The sequence below is a fragment of the Nematolebias whitei genome, chromosome 15 (genome assembly GCF_014905685.2).
Source record: "Nematolebias whitei isolate Nwh7 chromosome 15, NemWhi1, whole genome shotgun sequence".
NCBI classification, from domain to species: Eukaryota; Metazoa; Chordata; class Actinopteri; order Cyprinodontiformes; family Rivulidae; genus Nematolebias; species Nematolebias whitei.
The window spans coordinates 21,800,853-21,823,531 of NC_056512.1; the positions used below are offsets into that span (position 1 = coordinate 21,800,853).

The 22,679-nt window shown below is 40.0% G+C and overlaps 1 protein-coding gene across 1 annotated transcript; it reads right to left on the reverse strand.

The window, feature by feature from the left end:
* Positions 1-98: 98 nt before the first annotated feature.
* On the reverse strand, positions 99-22,441 carry LOC119422126 (phosphomannomutase 1). The gene is made up of 8 exons (XM_037689476.1): positions 22,055-22,441; positions 21,540-21,657; positions 16,703-16,779; positions 15,984-16,075; positions 14,869-14,968; positions 8,962-9,037; positions 1,904-2,019; positions 99-241 (listed from the first exon to the last, which is right to left on the reverse strand). The coding sequence occupies exons 1-8, from the start codon at positions 22,139-22,141 to the stop codon at positions 119-121; spliced, it is 789 nt and encodes a 262-aa protein (XP_037545404.1). The 5' UTR covers positions 22,142-22,441; the 3' UTR covers positions 99-118.
* Between the last annotated feature and the right edge of the window lie 238 nt (positions 22,442-22,679).

A 22,679-nucleotide genomic window follows, 5' to 3' on the forward strand; every position in this document is an offset into this window, starting at 1 on the left:
AATAATCCAGACAGATCAGTAGTGGTACCTTTCAACACGTCACGAATAGTTTAGGCTCAGGGTTCTGGTTGTTACTCAGTTCAGACAAGATTCTTGGTAGAGAGTTTGGACCAGAACATCAGGAGTCACGGGGTGAAGATTCAAAGAAAAGTTCTCGACAGAGTCTGGCTGTGTCCTCGGGAGAGTAGACGGTGAAACCAATAGTCCGAGGGTCGTTAAAAATTTCATAGTCGTTTCCTCCCTACAGAGAGAAGCACTGAAATTATCATCCAGTACACACAGTATACAAAGTACACACAGTACACACACTGCAGCAGCGCCACGTGATCCGTTTTATTTCTTAGCTTTCGAGTACAACCAAACCAGAAATCCAAGAACCATCCAGCTGAGGCTTACCTAACATTCAACCACTCCTTAGTTTAACATGCACGGCTTTATGAGAGTGCACTGCTGAGTAAAACAACACCACACTCCTACACTTTAAACATTTACCTCCACTCAAAACTTCACAAAACACACACCAAAAAAACAAAGAGCAACTTTATGTTTACACTTTTCACATGAACATTGTTTTTAGGTGGAATTAGCTGCTTCACCAAGTCCATTAAAAAAAGTGCATAAAATCTAACGCCCCTTTTTCTATCCAGTCTGCTGAGATTGGGTGATTTGCTGAGGTGGCCTGTATTCATTTTATTTATTCAACCTTTATTCCTACAGGTAGTCTCACTGAGTCACGAGGACTCATTTCCAAGCGAGGTCTGTCTTTAGAAGTCACACTTGTGTTCAGGGAACGTGAACTTCTTTCTGTTCATTCATCTGGCATGACTTTCCTCTGTTAATCATTTGTGTGCTTTGAAATGTTAAGGTTTGCCAATAACAGCACTTAGTTTGGGTTGAGAATTAAAATTTATTATTAAACAGGAGTATATGATGCAGATGAACTTGTTGACATCAGGAAATCCTGCATGTCAGAAAAAGTTAACAGTACGGACTAGATGTAGACAGATTGACCGATGTTTGCCACTTTTTATACATTTTTAAGAGTCCAAATTATTTCAAGTGTTTATTTGAGACAAGAAGATGTGTTGTGATGTTGGTCCTGCTTCATGCCTGCTTTGGTCACCAGAGGGCGCCGTACGTCCACACCTGCATGAGGCTCCAGGACTATATAAGGCAGTTGATGACTCTCCTTTGATGCTGAAGCATTACCCTGTGTATGGTTCGTGCTCCTAGTCCTTTGTGTATCTCTAAGCCTTGTGATTACTTATCTTTCTCTTGTGATCTTTCCAGTGAACCTCCAGAGACCTACCTGAGTATTTGGATGTCCTAGTGAACCCTTGTAAACATTGCCTGTGCACCCTTCAGCTGCTCACCTCGCCCTCCAACCACAAACCCTCCTGAGCACTATGGATCTTCTCGTGACTGTACAGGATTTTGGAAACCTACATCTTACCACCTTGCTCCCCAGGGTTCCTGTTTTGCCCTGACTTATTACTCAGTGTAAATAAAACCAGAATTGATACTATTGTGTCTGACTTGTTCATCACCGGTCCTTTCACATTTTGGTATTTCGTTCTTGTGACATCATATTTGCTCCAAAAAAACAAAACAAACAAAAAAAAAACCTGTCAGCTGGCCAGTCTTCAAATATTGGGATCTAGCGGGGGGGGTATTCTGCAGTCTGTTGTGACTGGTCAGCTACACAAATGTATTTCCTGGTTGTGTTAGTAAATTATACAGCCAAGGCCCACAACTACAAACACAGTCCACCAGTGAGTTTTCTCCCTTCAAATCGGACGAGGTGCTTCAATAACACATTCCATGATCGTGTATAAAGATGTCGTGTTCCTGTCGTTAAAACATCGGTTTACCAAAACATTAAAAAATAAATATTAGAACTTACGTCTGAAGTCTCGTTGCCAAAGAAGTAGATGGCGTCCAGGCCTTCGTTCTCCAGCAGGTCCAGGCACAGCCTCTTGTCCCAGCCCTCAGGGAACACGTCGAAACTGATGAGACCACCTGAAACAAGACACACCCCAACACAACCATCATGTTGTTGCTTTAACCACACAAAGCAGCTCTTTACCAATAAAACCAGTACAGGAATGCACATTCACACCAGCCTGCATGTTAATGTTTTATAGATCCCATGTGATCCATCAGCCCTTAAACTACGAGCTGTGAATGAGTCTCAGCTACTACCACACAAAACATGACTTTGATCCCAACAGTTAATACCAACATAACTGCATACCAAAGGATGTGTGGAAGACAAATCTCCATTTCGTTGAATGTTATGGACAATAAAGTTGAATGTGTTGGGGATGACTCGAGGCTACTACCACAGCAAACTTGAGCTCACTCTCTATAAAATGAGTGTCTGAGTTATGATCATTGTTGTATACGCTAAGGTTGACTAGCTGTGGTGGCCATCTTGAATTGGGCTGAATCCAAAAGTTAATTACTTGCAGATCATTCATTATTAATTTTTGAAAGTTGCAAGGCAATCCATTCCGTTGTTTCTGAGATATTTTCCTAACAGACAGAAAAGCACACACGCCCTTACATTACCGCCTGCTTTTTATGGCAGCAGGCAATAAAAATGTCGTCTTCAAGGAGCTGCAAATCAACTCAATGAACACGTCGGCTATGAAACACGAACAAAAAACAGTATGTCAGCAGTTTCTGGCTCGCGCTCCCTTTTATTTGATTTTACTTCTTGCTTTAGTCTCCAGCAAGCATCCAATCAGAAGGCTGTTCTCTCACACACCCTCTCCGTGCCTCTGTCACCTTCAACCCTTCAACATAAACAACTCAGTCACTTTAGTAACCAAACATCCTGCAGCGCGTTTTCCCACTTCTGATTAAAAATTGTTTCTAACAACACACAATATCAAAAATTAACTTTTCAAACTTTATTCATTACAGGCAAATTATCAAGTTAGACAAAAAGTTACCAAGAAGAATGTGAAATACACATGACAGCATTTCTTGAAGGAGTGCATTTCACCCACCACCAAGTTTTAAAAACAAGTTTTAAATAAAGATGATTTTTGGATGAGCTTTGACAGTTAATATCTTTTTGGGAAAACCTAAAAAAACATGCACAATCTCATGATAACTTACATGATCTATTAGCACTTTAAATTATTGGTTAGGTGTTAGAGACATTGCTCTGAGGTGGTTCAAATCTCATCTTCATGACAGAACTTTTTAGGTAATTTCTGGCAATAATTCCTCCAGTTCAGCTTCTCTCACCTGTGGTGTCCCCCAAGGGTCTATTCTTGGGCCACTATTATTTTCTATTTATATGCTACCACTTGGTCAGGTTATTCATAAATTCAATGTTTCTTTTCATCTTTATGCAGACGATCCCCAGATTTATTTGGCTATTAACCCATCAGACCTCTCCACACTCAATAAACTTACTCTCTGTCTTACAGACATCAAAACCTGGATATCTGATAATTTTCTTTCACTCAACAACAATAAAACTGAGGTGATGGTGTTTGGACCCAAGGCCAAAAGGGATTTAGTAGTTCAGTCCCTTTCTGTTCTTGGTTTTAATGGCACTCGTGAAGCCAGAAATTTGGTGGTAACCTTTGATTCTGATCTTAAGTTTTTCTATACATTTTAAGAACATCACTAAAACAGCATTTTTTTCCAAATTAGGAATATTGCCAAAATCAGAGCCTTTATCTCTTTAGCTAAAGCAGAAACTCTTATTCATGCCTTTGTCTCTTGTCATCTTGATTATTGTAACTCTTTATTTTCTGGTCTGCCCCAAAGTTCTCTTAATCGTCTTCAACTAGTACAAAACACTGCAGCTAGAGTTCTCACAAGAACCCATAAAGATCAGCACATCACTCCAGTTCTGTCCTCATTGCATTGGCTCCCTGTGGTTTTTAGAATTTACTTTAAAGTTTTATTGTTTGTTTTTAAATCCCTGAATGGTCTTGCAACATAATTTCTATCTCAGCTTCTTACCCCCTACATCCCTTCTTGCAATCGCCGATTCTTAAATCTGTTCTTACTTTCCACTTCCAGAACTCGACTGGTGACAGAAGGAGGTAAAGCTTTTATGGTCAGGGCTCCTAATTTGTGGAATGCTCTTCCTCTAAATATTAGACAGGCCTCTTCATTGTCTTCTTTTAAATCATTAGTTAAAACTTACTTGTTTAATAAGTTTTTTTAATATCTGAATTTCTTTTTTTCTTCTTATATTGTTATATATTTTAATTGATTTGGTATACTTTTGTGTTTCTGATGTCATTTATGATGTTTTAATTGATTAATGTGAAGCACTTTGTAACATTTGTTTGAAAGGTGCTATACAAATAAAGTATTATCATTATTATTACTTAGAATATGTTTTGAGGATGACTCTCACCTACTACCATACCATATTTTAACTGAATATCTGTTAAATTCAATATTTTACAGCCTTTTTTGAGAAGGATAAACTTGTGTTAAATGTGGTGGCCATCTTGAATCATATTGACTCCAAAAGTTATTCAGTTGTTGATGTACATCGAATGATTACTTCCTGAAAGTTTCATGGAAACCTGCTCAGTAGTTTATGAGATATTTTGCTAACAGACAGAGAGGACTGACTAACAGTTAATGGCAATGTTTTAAACAGATTTTTATTCATCAGTTTAGAGAATAGATTGGGGATCACTCTTAGCTACAACTACATCAAATTTGAGCTCAGTAGATAAAATATTTAGTGAGTTACAACCATTTTTGTTTTTGCTATGATTGCTTTGCTATGGCGGCCATCTTGAATTAAACCGACCGTAAAACTAAATCAGTTGTACATGTGCATCTAATGATTTGCATCAAAGAGCAAAATTAAAATCTGTCCATTACTTGATGAGATATTTAGTTAAAGGTACAGACACAGAATCATGGATAAAAACACCAGCGATCTGCCTTTTGCCTTTGGGGCAGGTGATAGTGAGTCCTGGAGTTATTTATAAAGAAAACCTGAAGCAAAACATCTCATATCTCATTACATTCTGTCCCCTCAGAGCAGATCGGTTGACATTTAGGCAACACTTTCCGCAAAGATCAGTCCTATCAGACAAAAAGATCAACCCTGCCTTTAGATAAACTCTTAAAGGACGGCAAACAAGAAAGTCTGCAACTCTGCACATTTTCTCAACCGTCTGTCACAGCATCAACACTAACATAACACGTTGACGCTTCAGCGACCCGAATCACGAGAGGAGAAACAGCGGAGTTTGTAGAATCTTTATCAAGAACACTTTCAAGGAAAAACAAGCTCGCCTGTTTTGCTTGTCAGCTCTCGCACGTAATCGTCGTCACCCGGCCTGCAGAGCACGTAGGCAAACACGGAGCGGCTCAATCAACCTGCTGCTGGCGTGTTGTCACAGAGCAACGAGGGCGAAGGGGAACAGCTCGTGTCTAATCGTTAACCCATCAGTCTGGTGGGAGGCAGAGGGGTCTTTTTTCTTTCACGGCTGACAAGGAGCAACAAACAGACGAGAAATGTAAAACTGGTTTGTCATTAGCGGTAAATAGAATACTAATGAGCGTGTTTTCATCGGGGGAGAGGGTGACAAACAAACAAGACGTCCTGACAGGTCAGAGAGCGTGGCTTTTTATTGAGGCACCGTTCTTGGTTATTCTTGGAGCGGTCAGCTTCACAAGCTACTAATAAACACAACAAAAACAATTTATTTTAAACACCCAATTCCTCTCAGGCCCAGTCTACACTGCTCCGAATATTTTTAAAAACTGAGATTTTCTGCAACCGTTGTAATTTCTGTCCACATGCAAACTAAGGCCAAAGGTCAAAGCTCCTTCATTATTCTGTGAGTAACTTCATTTGTGTTAAAGACATCGGATATGAACAGAGAAAGACAAAAACTCATTAAAGAAGTGCAACACAAAATGTGGCTTAAAGGGATTTTAAAAATATCTCCAGGATAAAATTGCTACACTACAATAAAATATCCTTGACACTAAGGGGCTGTCCACACACGAACAATTTTATAAATTCAACACAATATTTATTATTTTGGTCTTGCAGCCACATGGAAATGACACTTTAGAGCCCAAAAAGTGAAATTTTTTAAAAACGTTGCAGGGTGAAAAATCGTGCTGTTATTGTGTAGACAGCCAAAACGCAACTTTAGAAAACGATGACGTCACAGCTTCATTTCTAATTTAACTCACAACTCGAGGTGTCCTCTCCTTCTGTTTACGTTTCACATCCAGTGTGTAAGCTTCGTACACATGCTCCGAGCCTTGTTTCCTGTTTTTAGTGTACTTTTGTACTTTATGTGTGCGCAGCATCACATTCAGGCCTGGCATAGCTACTACAGCAGTTTGGGTTGTTTTCTGTGTTTGTGTGAATGAAGACATTTGTGGAAACGATGTGTCATCAAGGATATTTTAAAAAATAAGGAACGTTATTTTATTTTTTTAAACTGATTTTCCATGTGGACAAGGTCTAAAAAAATATAAAAACATTATACACTAACAAAAAATGAAGGAGCTGACTCAGATTGTTAGGGAGTCTACAGGAGGTTGGCACAAAATTTGTTGTGGCCCGTTTAGTCCTCAAGTTTTGTAAAAAAAAAAAATATATATATAGATAATAGTTTTCTAAAATTGCTTTTGAGTTCAGTTTTTAAAATCTCAGGGTAGATTGGACAAAAGTGGAATTAGAGAAATGATACAGTTAGGGCATTAACAGAGTACTCGAGTAATCTACACATCGATTGCTAGGACATCTATCGAGGTTAAAAATGTTATGTCGAGTATCCGTAGTGACGTCATATTATGTGACCACCGTATGACCGTAGGGGGGCGGTGTTGCACTGTTGCAGGTCACAGAGTATGGTGTAACACCGGGTCCAATGCACCGAACCAGAACCAGTTTCGGTTAAGTTTTGTTTTTGACGTGCTGCATGTCTCTTCACGTTTGCAGTTTAATAATAATAGTTTAGTTTTCCTGTAACTTATTTGCAGTATGATAAATGGTAGGAGCATAATATACGCACCCAATGTTTTGTTGGTCTTTTTTTGTAAATAATTACCTTTTTTTGGCGGTTTTATTTATTTATTTATTTTTGTATCTTGAGATCTATGACATCATCAAATACTTGAGTTCTACTCGGGTTTTATTATATTAATGTCGAGTTTAAAAATTATATACTCGTTCAATCCCTAGATACAGTACTACCTTTTTACACACATCTGCGATCGCTCTGTGCCTTAGAACCCACAACAACAATGGAGTCCTTTTAACCAGAGTTTTTTTGTCCGTCTTGCATTATTCTGATCCAGTCACCAATAAACTTTGATTGTGAGCTAAACAACATAAAAATACAAGCTACAGATGTTTTGGAAGTATCTTTAATCTAACTATGTATGCTCTTTCTCTGTATTTTAACTATGTTAATGTGAACATTCTCATCACCTGACGTGAGGCATGGGTATTTCAGAGGTTTTCTTAAGGTGTTTTCACACCTGACAGTCCGGTAGACACGGTTCGATTGGGGACCAATATTCAGAATACTTGTTTACATTTCAGCTGGTGCGGTTTGCATTCACATTGAACTGAGTCATTCGAGTCAGTCTGTTCCCCCCCCTCGCCTGTGGGGGCACTGCACCAAGAACTACTGAAGGACACAACACCAAAACCTCTGAAGAAGACACTTCTTCTTCATCTTCTGGAAGTAAAAACAAAAATGAAGTGGCGTTAAATTTTTGCTGTTTTAGGATTTCTGTTTTGTCATTTTTCAACAAGCAAGAGCAGAAGATGAGGCAGAAGACCATGGAGAATGTTGTTTTTCACACAAGGCGGCTGACGGCTCCGTATGAGGTAAGAGAAATGCACGTTTGTTTGCCCTGCGCTGTAGTCCACTTCCTGTTTTTGGAGCGGTCTCCGGTCCGCTTACATTCACAATGCATTCGAACCGCGCCAGAGTTCACTTTTATCGAACCGAGACCTAGGTTTTTAGGTGGACCAGAGTTCGCTTTTTTGGTCCGCATCTGCGTTTGATTAGCGCATTCACACCTCCCCAAACGAACCGGACTTTGTAAGCAAACAGACTAGAGTTTGATTAAAGCGGACTAAACAGGGCTAGTTTATGGAAGTAAATATTCAGAATACATTTTTAACCTAAAAATTCATTGTCATTATTTCTATGTTTGAAATTTCACAGATTATTTTCACTTCAATTAAAAAAATCACACTATTATTTCAAAGTGATCACATTTTCAGTAGCTGTTTTTCTGTTTTTTTTTTTTTTTTGTGCATTAAGTTCAGCACTTCATAAACCATACTACAGAAAAATGAAAGCATTAAACTCACCGTTGAGTTAGAGTTATCTTCCACGAGCACCTCGGACATGCTGTTTTCCTTCAAAATGAGCGCGACAAGCGTAACATCATGTGACTAAGAAAGTGGATGTGGGTGTTGGATTCTGACATCCTTTGCTAATGTCTGTGACCTGAAGTAACCCTGCCTTTTTTACACTGAATTTTTAGACGGTGAATTTCAGACGGTGAAACTGAGCCAGTTGAATCTAAGGACGCTGAAAGTATTGAGCTTGAATTTTGAAAGGTTTAATTTTTTTTTATATGCCGAATTTTTTTTAACACTGAAAAGTTAAAACTGAAAAACAGCTACTGAAAATGTGATCACTTTGAAATAATAGTGTGAATTTTTAGCTTGAAGTGAAAATAAATGAAATTTCAAACATATAGAAATAATGACAATGATTTTTATTAGGTTAAAAATGTATTCTGAATATATTTTAACACTGAAAAATTAAATACAAACATGCAACATTAAAATTTCAGTGGCATTTTTGATTCAAATCCTAGCGACACATATTTACTTCCATACTGGTGTGAATGCACCCTTACAGTGTGTTCTGGTCTTAGTTATGGCCTCAGATTTTTAAGTGATAAACCTCTCACCTTTGGTGAAACGAAGTCCCTTTCCATCAAATTCCTTTTTCAGAGCAGCAACAAATTTCTCCCTGATTTTTTCTCTCTGTGAAAAAAAAGTGAAATTTTGATTAGAGTTTAAACACCAAAAAAGGATTTATATCAATCCATGCTGTGACTTTTTCTTTAATCAGTCACACATGTACAGCTGGTTACACAGCTCCAGATGAAATTTGGATTCAGTGTAAAAAATAAAAGGCCACAAAATGCAACAGTCTGCTGGTATTGTTGCATAAACACAAGTATTTTGAAACTTGGAAATATCAATCCCAAGTTATGAAAGTGAAACATCTTTTTCTATTCATGGTGGACTCATGATTTCAGTTTCTCAACAGTTCAGAGACAAACTTTTCATACTTTTTGAGTTGTGTACAAAAATAAACAAAATGTTTCCTCTAAATATTCGAAACACAGCGATTCATCAGAGGACACAACAGTTTCCACTTCACCTGAGTTCACCTTCTACAGTCGAAATGTTTTGTTTGTTTAAGAGGTACAGGTTTAACTTGCTTTTATGAGTGAGGTGGTCAAGCGAGCTCACTGAGAGAGACATTTTTTAAATTACATAAAAAAACAACAGTTAATAGGTTCATCTAAATTTATTTGAATATTATGAAAAAGTTTGTTTTTTCGTCAATCATTTCAGAAAGTGAAACTCATATTATACAGATTTATTACACATAAAGTGAAATATTTTTATCCTTTATGTCTTGTAATTTTAATTATTATGGCTTACAGATAATGAAACACCAAAATTCAGAGTCTCATAAAATTAGAATATTATGAAGAGGTTCACTATTGTAAACTCCTGGTGTCACCCCCAATCAGCTGATTAACTCCAGACATGAGCTACAAACGTCTCATTCCTCGTCGAGCCACTCCTGAACCAGAGACACTGTCAGAAGTGTCTTACCTGAGCTGAGGAGAAGAACAACTGGGGCCTCATGCGCAAAGGGGGTGCATGCACACAAACGTGTACGTCCTTTTTCACGCAAAACTTCAGACGTATCAAGAATGCAATGAACGTGGAAATGTGCGCAGCCCCACGCAAACTTCATGGCTGGCGTACGCACGTTTGTATGTTTTATTGGTCCATTGGTGACACTTAGAGGTGATACTGGGAAACTAATGACATGGAAACTATTATTGTACACACCGGACACACAAGCTGAACAATTCATACATCCACATGCATGCATTTAGATGAGTGGATATAAAAGCATGCACAAAGTGGTGCAAAAATACCTTTAACAACAATGGCTTTAGCCTTATTAGAGGAGAGAGCAAATACGCAGAGAGCGTGAATTTAGAGACAGAGAGGATTTTCTGGCTTACGAGGCTCATCAGTGGTTTTAGGCTTCCAAGGGCAATCCTTCTTGGAGCGCTACACGGTGAGAAGCCGTGCGCTGCCCGTGCACATACAGCTGCTGATCACACTGGGGTTCCTGCAACAGGGGCATTCCAGATGGAGCTGGCAGACTGATCAAGACTGCGCCAGTCCACCCTGAGTCGATGCATGCCACTTGTGCAGGATGGAGTTATCTGTAAGTCAACCATGTGTATCAAGTTCCCTACAGTTCAGTTAAACAGACCAACGTTTTCCTAATTTAATTGGAGCTATCGACTGCAAACACATTGCTATGAAAGCATCACAGGATGAATATGTTGATGTTAACAGGAAGCATTTTCATTCAATTAAAGTGCAAATTATAGGTGATGCACAAAAGCAGCTAACCAACACGGTGGCGAGGCGGACTGGTTCAACGCACGATTAATTCTAATGAACAGGATGGTTGAGAACAAACTACAAGCTTGCACAGTGAGGGATGGGTGGTTTCTTGGTGAGTAAATTCATTTAATCTCTCTAATTTTAATCCCCCTGATGTGCATGGAGCCTGTGCGCCCCCACGTATCATCCTGTCTTCACCGTATCATTACCAGTCAGTGGTTCAAGTGAGTGGCTTCCTGTTTTTTTGCTGGTTAATCTACAGTTTCAAAGCGTTCTATCAAGCTCCTGATTGTTTCTGTATGTGTTTTGTCAATAAAACGCATGCGTAATGTGCGATATGCCTCAGCTCTCCTCCCGTGCACTGCTGCATTCATTTACAACAACAGTGTCGTCCATGTAAGTGGCGATGGGCAGTCGTCCTCCGCTTCACATCCACCTTGATGTCTGACCATTTCTTTTTAATTTATGTGGGTGTGTGCTGCTCTCGCCCCACAGCATTTACAGGTTTGCACACATTGTTCCACTCGCTCCTCTTGTGCTTTGCACTAATGCCAGAGGACAGCGTGCCAAGCAGATTGTTCTTTTGTGTCTCTTCCTCATTTAGAAGCTTCTCCAATACACATTCTGTGAAGTTCCTCTTTTTCCCATGTGTAGACATGCTTTGATTGTGCAGAGAGGAGATTCCTCAGGTGCAGGGCAGATTTAAATATGTTTGTATATTTAAATGCAGGTGTGACAAGGTGGGTGTCAGGTATTCCCTCATGTATGCTCAATTCCACGTTGATTGGGATGAACAAAGGAAGTGTGCTTGGATTCATGCGTACGCACGGTTTCATACATCTGGATTTATTTGTACGTACGCGGTTTTCTCAATTTGTTTCAGTAGGAAATCCACACAAGTTTTTGTACATGAGGCCCCTGGACTGTTGCTCAGTGCCCCAACGTCCTTTTTTCAAATGAAAGTAAATTTTCAAGTCATTTATAAATCAAGGTCCCAGAGTCTGGAGGAAGAGTGGAGAGGTCCAGAATCCACGTTGTTGACGTCCAGAGTGAAGTTTCCAGTCAGTGATGGTTTGGGTCCGTGTCCTCTGCTGGTGTTGGTCCACTGTGTTTGAAGTTCACAGTCAACGCAGCACCTACCAGGACATTTTATAGAGACTTCATGCTTCCTTCTGCTGACGAGCTTTATGGAGATGCTGATTTCATTTTCCAGCAGGACTTGGCTCCTGCCCACACTGACAAAGGGACCAGAAGCTGACTGTGGATTATTCTCATTCTCTGAGACTCTGAATGTTGGTTGTTCATTATCTGTAAGCCATAATCATCAAAACTACAAGAAATAAAGGCTTGAAATATTTCACTCTATGTTCAAAGAGTCTATCTAATACACGAGTTTCTGAAATGATTGACATAAAATATAGAACTTGTTCGCAATATTCTAATTTTTGAGATGCACCTGTAGGTTCTAAAATTAGTCAAACTTTTTAATGTTGCTGACGTCTTAAAACAGCTCCAGTCTCAAAAATGTTATGGCGTTTCACTATTAAATTTATTTTAAATTGTTTGGCAAAAATGTTCAGATATTTCTGCTAAAAGTGCCTTAAGGTTGCACGGGAAGTGCAACAGCTGGCTGCTACTACTGTTTTTAACACTTGCAAATGATCACATGAATCCATGTAAACAGCTCTGCATTGCAAACTTGGTTAAGATATAAAACTTTAATTAAAGAGCGACTGTGAAACTTTAGCGATTGGATCTTATTTACAATGAACAAAAATATGAACGCAACACTTTGGTTTTTGCTGAACTCAAAGATCTAAGACTTTTTCTATGTGCACAATAAATCTTTTTCTCTCAAACGTTGTTCACAAATATGTGTAAATCTGTTAGTGAGCACTTCTCCTTTGTAGACATAATCCATCCACCTTAAAGGTGTGGCACATCAAGATGCTGATTAGACTGCACATGTGTGCATTAGGCTGACCACAATAAAAGGCCACTCTAAAATGTGCAGTTTTACTATATCAGGGTGGGGGTGGGGTCAATAAACCAGTCAGTATCTGGTGTGACCATCATTTGCTTCATGCAGTGCAGCACATGTTCACATAGAGCTGATCAGGTTGTTGATTATGGTCTGTGGAATGTTGGTCCACTCTTCAATGGCCGAGCAAGGTTACTGGATATGGTCAGGAACTGGGACATGCTATATCGTACATGCTGATCCAGAGCATTCCAAACATGCTCAATGGGTGACATGTCCAGTGAGTATGCTGGCCATGTAATGGTTTCAGCTTCCAGGATTTGTGTACACTCTTGCAACATGGGGCTGTGCATTATGCTGCAGCATGAGGTGATGGTCGTGGATGAATGTCACAACAGTGGGCCTCAGGATCTCATCACTGTATCTCTGTGCATTAAAAATGCCATCAATAAAAATCACCAGTGTTTGTTGTCCATAACATAAGCCTGCTCATACCATAACCCCACCTCAACCACGGGCCACTTGATTGAAGTTGACATCAGTAAAAAAGCTCACACACCCAATTCCATACACACCATCTGCCCTGTGCAGTGAAAACCAGGATCCATCCGTGAAGAGAACTCCTCTCCAACGTGCTATACACCATTGAATGTGAGCATTTGCCCACTCAAGTCTGTTACGATGAACTGCAGTCAGGTGGAGACCCTGATGAGGATGATGAACTAAGATGGTTTCTGGCAGGTTGTGCAGAAATTCTTTGGTTATGCAAACAGATTGTTGCAGCAGCTGTCCAGGTGGCTGGTCTCAGATGATCTTGGAGGTGAAGATGCTGGCTGTGGAGGAGGTCCTGGGCTGGTGAGGTTACACGTGGTCTGCGGTTGTTAGGTCAGTTAAATGTACAGTCAAATTCTCCGAAACACCTTTGGAGGCAGCTTATAGTAGCGAAATGAACATTCAGTTCATGGGCAACAGCTCTGCTGGACCTTCCTGCAGTCTGAATGCCGACAGCACGCTCTCTCACAACTTGTGACATTGTGTTACACTGAGAATTGTGCTGTGAGATAAAACTGCACATTTTAGAGTGGCCTTTTATTGTGGTCAGCCTAAGGCACACCTGCACAATAATCATGCTGTCTAATCAGCATCTTCATATGCCACACCTGTGAGGTGGATGGATCATCTCAGCAAAGGAGACGTGCTCACTAACACAGATTTACACAAAATTTGTGAACAATATTTGAGAAAAAGATTTATTGTGGTCATAGAAAAAGTTTTAGATCTTTGAGTTCAGCTCATGAAAAATGAGAGCAAAAACAAAAGTGTTGTGTTTATATTTTTGTTCAGTATAAAATGGCAGCAACACATTTAGCTCTTAGCTATTTTTGAACTATTGAAACTAAAAAACATTATTTCTTAAAATGATGGGGTGGTTTGGTGGCTGCACTGGATTTTGATGTGGGAACCCAATTTTCAGTAGTGATCTGTCTTACGTCTAGATGCAGCCAAACACCAAAATGGAAGTAGGTACATCACTTATTTAAAGTTATCCAGCTCACAAGACAGACTAATGAATGGAGGGTGTTTCTAAATCCTCACTTCGCTCCACGACGGGGGACAATAAAACCATATTTCTCCAAACTATCTGCAACAGCTGACATAATAATTCTTCCTTTCTATAAAAAACGAACTAAAGGCTTGATTGAATGATTAACAATACATTCATTAAAGTTTTTGTTTTTACATTTGACAACTCAACTATTATAGTGGTGGGACTTTAATTCTCTCCACAAACAAATGGTTAATTCCTCTTCTGCTTTTATAAACTTCCTTTGTATCGCTTGGCTTTGTTATCAGTCCACATTGGTTAAACTGTGTGGACAGCTGAGCATTGTTCTGCCTTTTTTGTGTCCATGTCTCAAATCAGAAAAAACAAAGGCGGCGTCAGCTGCTCATACCAAACGATAATGGAATTGCTAAACCCAAACAGATAAGACCAGGCTTTGTTCCAGCTTATTTGCTCTTCGATTGCACCATTGAAACTGCTCACATTTGTTAACCTTTAACGTTTTGTAATCCTGACACTTTTAGGAGCAGCGATCAGAGAACACATTTTTTTTCATTTGACCCGTGACTGATTAATAAAGCACTGATGCACAAAGTAGCTTACCTTATCTAATTCAGAAAATTCTATTCGTTCCTCGGGCGTGCAGCTTCGACCGATGGGGGAAATGTTAATTGTTCCGTTCCTGAACTCAATAAAAGTCCCCCTGCAGGATGAAAAATGTGGATGGTTAATCATTATAAATGCTAAAGGGACCTAGTTAGAACAAAACCTGGATTTTTTTTCTGACAACAGTGATTTATTCTTGTGTCGAGAAGAGTTTTAACTTCATTCCTGCCCTTAAGTTCCTAGAGGAACGTCTTCTGCTCTGACAGATTGGTGCAGAGGAGTAAAACCATCCCCTGAACCTTAAAGGCAGGTCAAATGTCAAGCGTTCGTGTATGACACCACCTGGGGGGCTTTAAATATTAGTATTTAGATTGTTTTTTAGTTGGAAATGTGGAAAGACCATTACCTGGTAAAGGGATAGTTCAGTTGTTTTTGGAGTTATGTTCTGTTTAACAGTTATCAATAGTTTGCACCTTTACAGCCTAAACATTAATGAAAGAATATGGAGTATGGAAATAAAGGCCAAAGTCAAGCTAGGCTAAAGGATAGCAAATGTGGGTCCATTGTTTTTCGTCGGGTTTAAAACAACTCGTCCTCAAAAAGGACACTTTGGTGCTATTTGACAAAGCAATACTTAAAAAACAACAACTAGTCGATCCCTTTAATATGTTAGCTGTGGTAGATGGCTCTTTGAACTACCTAAACTGAGTTTAATTCAGACTGGATTGACGAGCTAACAGCTAATCTGAGCAGCATCATCTCAATTGATTATTGGCAGTTCAGCTAATTTCACATTATATTTAAAAGAATTCTACAGATAAAGCCCAATTAGCAGCAGCGGCTAGCTGTAGCACTTCTGGTGCAGCCTGTGGCTGTGTAAAGCAAAGCTGATGGTGAGGTAAAGGTTTATAAATTAGCATTAGCATGAAACACTAAGAAACTCACTAGTCAATCTGGTCAGGATTAAATTTTGTTTCTCCAATCATAGGCGAACCAAAGAGATATTTACAAAAGATAAGGTATTAATATTCAGGACTCTTCCACAGAGCTTCATTTTAAAAGATTTGTGCTGCTTCTTTAAGTTGCTGTGTTGTATTCTGTCAGCAGATCACCTTTTCTTTGGCAGCTTGATGAGCCCCATGTAGCTGAGACAGAAGTTGATCAGATCCTGCAGCAGCTCCTCCCCAATCTGGTTTTGAATCGCCTGCAGGGAGATTAAAACAAAATGTAAATATACTTTAAAATATCAAAGTTCATGCTCAATAATCCAGGTAAAAAAAAACACAACAAAGTTTAGTCAGGTCATCTGGACGGATTCTTTTATTTTGTTGAGACTTTTTGTTCTTCATCCAAAGGACTTCATCAGTCCGAGGAGCCACAAACAAACTCAGTCCCACAAGCAGAACACCACTCAGTTTGCTGGTTGGTCCACTTTGGCTATGGCTGCCTCAGAAGAGTCGACGGGGGAGAGGGCGGGCCCCATAACCCATCTTATCACCATCAAACTGGTTGGTCCACTATGTGGATGTGCTGCTTATGAGAATGAATATGTTTGTGGCTCCTCAAACTGATGAAGTCCATTGGATGAAGGACGAAACGTCTCAACAAAAAAAGAAACCGTCCAGATGGCCTGACTGAACTTTGTTGGATACTTGATTCAAAATGGTCACAAAATAAAAAGTGCTAAATGACCTCGGTCCTTCTAAGTGTATCTTCCAACATGATTCACTGTTTCTCTACAGGGTCACCAGCTTTCTTCACGTGTAATGATGTAATAACGTTAGTGAATGTAATTCACATGGAATGCAGTCACAGAGCTACGTTCACTTACATGTTTTGAGAGAAGTTTCCCATCTTTGTACTGAACTGTTCCATTTTCAGCAAACACATAATCGAACTTGTGAATCACTGGAAGAAAAAAGAAACAAGAAAGTTTTCATCTGTTCCTTGAAAACCTTTATAACTACATCAGGAATCAACCGTTCACTAAGGAGGAGAACGAAAAACAAATATTTTTACACAAATCAGGTGGCTCTGTATTAGCAGATTATTGCAGAATATGATGATCTGCACATCATTGTATTCAATGGAGAACAAGAACAATGTTGAAACAGAGAACTTCAGTCTTTCTTTTCAACATTTTACAAGTAATGATAGCAAAATTCTGGATAATTATAGTAACTGTACAAATCGAACCTCAAGAGAACATTTGAAAAATAATTTAATTTGATAATTTAGATTTTTGAAACAGAAATTTGAAGATTTCATCTACCATCTAACACCCCTCCTTCTATCGCTGCTTTTTCATGACCAGTGTTGCAAAAGATTAAACTGAACTCCCTGTACCTCCTCCCACCTTCTCTCCAGCTCATGTGGAGGGACTCTGGTGTGTCCCCAGAACAGATCTAACATCTAGTCTCTCCAGTGACTTCTGGATCTCTCCTGAAGTCTCCTCCCAGCGGGACACCTTCTTTGGAAGACGTCCTTACTACCAGTAGATGTCTAAACCACCTCAAATGGCTACGTTTGATGCAAAGGAGCTGGTGGATTGACTGGTAGCTTTACGTTTCATCTTAGCTCCTTCATCAGTAAGACAGATCACTGCAGATGCCATTCCAATCCACCTGTCAAGGTTCTGCTCTGTTCTTCACCAATTTCCAAACACGTCCTTGGTATACTCGAACTCCTCCACTTGTGCCAGTGGCTTGTTCCCAACATGATGTTGGCAGTCCACTGCTTTCTGGCTGAGGATCATGGCCTCGGACATGATGGTGCTGATCTTCAACTCAGCTGCAAAACCATTTCAGTTTCTGCTGAAGTCCAAGCTTGATGAGATCAACAGGACCACATCATCCGTGAATGGAGCCACCCTTGTATCTATAAATTCTGTCTATTAAAGATATAATCTGTGACAAAAGGCAACCGAGCCAAACCCTATCGGAAACGAATAAACCAGACTTTTACTGCAGGGACCAAATGACTTTTAGTAAGAGGCCTGAAATCCAGTACTGTCAAAGTACCTAACATTAAAATATCAAAAGACAATAAACGAAGGGACAAAACCAACAACAACAAAAATATCCATGTGGTTCAGAAGCAGCAAGGCATACATCTGTAACAAAAAGCCTTCTGATGGACGGTTGTGTTACCCACTGAGTCAAGATGGAAGACAAAGTGAAACATTCAGAATACGTATTAAACTGTGAAGGCATCAACCCTGAAAAACTAAAACTTTATAGTAGAACCACAAGCGCTGGTAGCAGTCTCCACACCATCCAGGACATCTACCACAGCCGATGTCTGCGTAAAGCACGCAGCATCATTAAGGACCACACCCACCCAGCACAAGGACTCTTCCATCTACTACCCTCAGGCAGACGATACAGGAGTCTGTCATCACGTACAAAAAGACTAAAGGACAGCTATTATCCACAAGCTGTCAGATTACTGAACTCTCAATAAATAACACTGAACAACTGGAAATAACTAACTAATAATTCAACCTCAATGTCACTGCCTGTGATATTGCACAGGTAGTGACATTGAGGTTGAATTATTAACTTGTCACACAACCCATGTGGTATATGTTGATTATGTGTGGTATAGTATACAGACCCTTTCTAAAAAATTAGAATATCATGGAAAAGTTGTTTAACTTCCATAATTCCATTCAAAAAGTTAATATTTAATAGATGATAGATTCAGGGCTCACAATTTAAATGATTTCAAGTATTTGTTTATTTTTACATAATTTGGGCTTCCAGCTCATGAAACCCACGAAAACAGAATAAAAAATATTTGAATACTGTAGAGACATCAGCCTAAATTTTGCAGGGCATGAATGTTTTAAACTGAGTGTGACTCACTAATCATCTACTAAACTCAAAGCACCTGCACATGTTTCCCCAGGTGTCACTAGATTGCTTCAGTTTGGTTCAATTGTCTCAGTTCGGTTCAATATGGAGAAGACTGCAGACATAACTGACCAGAAGACCATCGTTGATACCCTCCATAGGATGGATAAGCCACAAAAGTTCATAGCTAAGGAGGCTGGCTGTCCACAGAGTGCTGTGTCCAAGCATATCAATGGAAAGTCTAGTGGAAGGGCAAATGTGGCAGGAGAAGATGCACCAGCAAAAGAGATGACCGTGGGCTTCAGCGGATTATCAAACAGAGAGGATTCCAGAATCTGGCAGAGATCCGGAAAGAGTGGAATGAGGCGGGAGTCACAGCTTCAAAACCCACCACGTTCAGACACATCCGGGAGATGGACTACAACTGTCGGGTTCCTCGGTCCTCTTTTCCAGTGAAAGTAAAGTGTGGCTTTAATTTGGAATCAAGGTCCAAGGGTTTGGAGGAAGAAGGGTGAGGAACAGAACCCATACTGCTTGAGGTCTAGTGTGAAATATCCACACTCAGTCATGATTTGAGGTGCAATGTCCGGTGCAGGTGTTGGTAAACTCTGCTTTCTTAAATCCAAGGTCACCTCAACAGTCTACCAGAATGTTTTAGAGGACTTCATGATTCCTTCTGCTGAGGATCTGTATGGAGATGCAGGTTGCATCTTGCAGCAGGACCTGGCCCCTGCCCATGCCACCAGAAGCACCAAAACCTGGTTTGATGCCCATGCCACAGTGCTTGACTGGCCAGCCAACTCACCGGACCTAAACCCCGTTGAGAATCTATGAGGTATTCTCAAGAGGAAAATGAGGGGTACCAGACCCAACAACAAAGAAGAACTGACAGCATCAAGGAAATCTGGGCTTCCATAACTCCCAGTCAATGCCACAGGCTGATTGACTCAAAGCCACGTCACATCGAGGCAGTGATTAAGACAAAGAGATTCCCAACCAAGTATTGAAGACTGACATATCGTTTTGAAAGTACCATATTTTGATTGATTTGTTGTGATCCTAATTTCTTTCTTCTTTTTTCTGCAAAAGCTGAGTAGTGTGGGTTGATGTCTTCACGGTATTCTAATTTTTTAAATTCCTGTTTTCGTGGGTTTCATGAGCTGGAAGCCCAAATTATGTAAAAATAAACAATTAAATACTTGAAATCGTTTAAATTGTGGGCCCTGAATCTATCATCTACTAAAGATTAACTTTTTGAATAGAATTATGGAAGTTAAACAACTTTTCCATGATATTCAAATTTTTTGGAAAGGGTTTGTATATTACTACCTTGAAATACTTATCCATTCAAATTCATCCTGTTTGGTACTTTTTTTGGTGTACTCTTATTGCATGCTTTTCGTATTTCTTGTTTGTTTGTTCTTTGATTTTTTTTAGCGAGTCAGATTGGTTCTTCTCATCCTAAACAATTCATTGTTAACCCTGTGTTAAACTTGCATATGACAAGTAAACACAACTTGAACAAGATGCCATCCAAACAACAGACGGGAATATCAAACCAGTTAATATTTCCATACAGCAAGAGTCACCTCCCTCCTCAGAGTCTGAGTTTAAACGGCTGGTCTGACCGGGAAAACAAGACAAAAGGTCCCAAAATGTTGAGCATCTAAATTTCTACGTGTGTTACAAACACCTCTCCAGTGACGCCTCAGTTCTTTTATTACGCAACAACATCAGCTGTTTTTGTATCAACAAAAAGGAAACATTAACCCACAGTGAACTTGGCACGGAGATAAAACCAGCGTCTGCGTTCCAGCTGTTCTCATAATATTTACTGTCAGACAAGATATCAATGAGTCAGCGCAGCCTGAACAGGGAGGTCGTAGAAGCTGTGTGACGCCCGCTGAGCCACTGTGCGCTGTGGCAGCAAATTAAGCAGTAAGAAAAACGTGAAGCGTGTAATATTACCCATGAGCAATGGTGCAGTTCACATTCCGCACTATTGTTTACTGAAATGAGGCTCCAGGCGTGTGGTGAAGCAAAGGAAGGTAATAATTTCCTAGCTGAGGTGGCCATCTTGAATTAGATTGCTTGCAAAAGTTGTTCGTTTCGTTAAAATCTGTTAGCGGTTCATAAATTTGCTAACAGGCAAGCAGGATTGACTCCAACGGTTACGTTAAAGTTATAACCACAGCTCTTGCACACCGAATGTCACCTGGAGTCTGAATGACTCTCATCTACCACCACGCCTTGCTCCAAATCTGTGAAATTGACTGAAATAAAGCTAATTTCATGTTTTCTTAGTTTTGTCGACAGTAGGAGCCTTCTTGAATTGTGTTGGCTCCAAAAGTTATTCAGTTGCAGATTTACACGAATTGATTATTTCCTAAAATGTTTTATTAAAATATGTCCACTGGTTCACGAGATTTTTTGCTAACAGACAAAGAGAGTAGACTCCAAGTAGTTAATGGCAAAGACTTAAACAAAAAAAATCTTGCACAATCTGTTAGTGCATGGATTAAGTGTTGAGGATTAGTTCCAGCTACTCCCACACCTAATTGTAGCTCAGGATCTGTGAAACTGTCAGAGTTACAGCCATTTTTTCTTGTTTAACTTTAGTTAGCTGCGGCAGCCATCTTGGCTCAGGCTGACACCAAAGCCTATTCACATGTGGAAGTACATCCAGGGACTAATTTCTGAAAGTTTCATTGAAATTTGTCCAGTGGTTTATGCAATATTTTGCTAACAGACACACAAACACACAAAACACTATCGCCCGCCTTGCTGCAAAATGAAACCAGGAAGCTTTTTCACCATCATCTCCCTCCCCGAGCTGCTCTGCGATCTTGGGGTAGTCGGAGCCTCCAACGATGCCGATCTTCACCTTCCTCCTCAGAGTCTGGAAGAACTCATCCAGATGTGGGTGGATTTTCTGCAAGGCAACAGGAAAATGCACTTCAAGTCATCTCGACAACTCACTTTAGCAAAAAGCACAGATTATTAAAAAGCAACATTTGTGTAGTTACAGTATAAACAGAGATGACATGTGGGTGATGCTCTACATAAAGACACACGTGATCTCAGTGCCTGCTATAAAATGATGTAAGTGGACTCAGTGCAGTTTGACAATAAATGATGTTTATAATGACACTTTCCAGAGCAGCTGTTAATGGATCAGACTGACTCCAGGGTGTGAGATGGTGCAGTGTAAACATGAATGAGGACACAGTGTGCTCTCTCAGGCTGCAGGAGGAGTGAGCAAGAGGAGGAGGCGTGTAATGACGAGTAAACAACAACAACAACAAGGGCTAAGTGGGTGCTCATCTTACTTCTCTTGGAGCTGTCAGGGTTCCGTCCACGTCAAAGAGGCACAGCACGTTTCTGTCCGACGACAAGCCGTTTTTGCACCTCTCCATTTCTCTGTAGTTTCTTCCTTCCAGTCTGAGCAGCTGAATAAAAGTTCACTCAGTCTGCTCCGTCACATGAGGTGAAAAATGCCGCAGCAGTCAAATGATGAATGAGATGTTTGGATAAAAACAGACTTGGAGGTTTTCAATGAATCGATTCATCTCCTCCTGGGTGAATTGAAGAACCACTCCCCCTCATCTGTCTTATTCGGGTTCGGTTCGGTTCTGCTCGAAGAGCTCCGCTCCGTCTCCGACATGTGCTACGTGCCTGCAGCGCGATACAGAAGAAGCCATTCACAGCCAGGGGACTGGGCGTGACGTCACGGGGAGTGGGCGGGGCTACATGCTGCTGAACTTTTACCCAAAGAATTACGGTGTGGCAGGCCGTTATAGCATATAATCAAATCACTCCTCTCTGGCCATTGGAATATAAACGTTATATTTTATTTTTTTAGTTTTTACTAAAATGGGAAATTCGTACATAAAAATGTTCATTATCTTCCAATGTAGCATCGCAGACAGTAAAAATAGATAACAGGAGTAATAT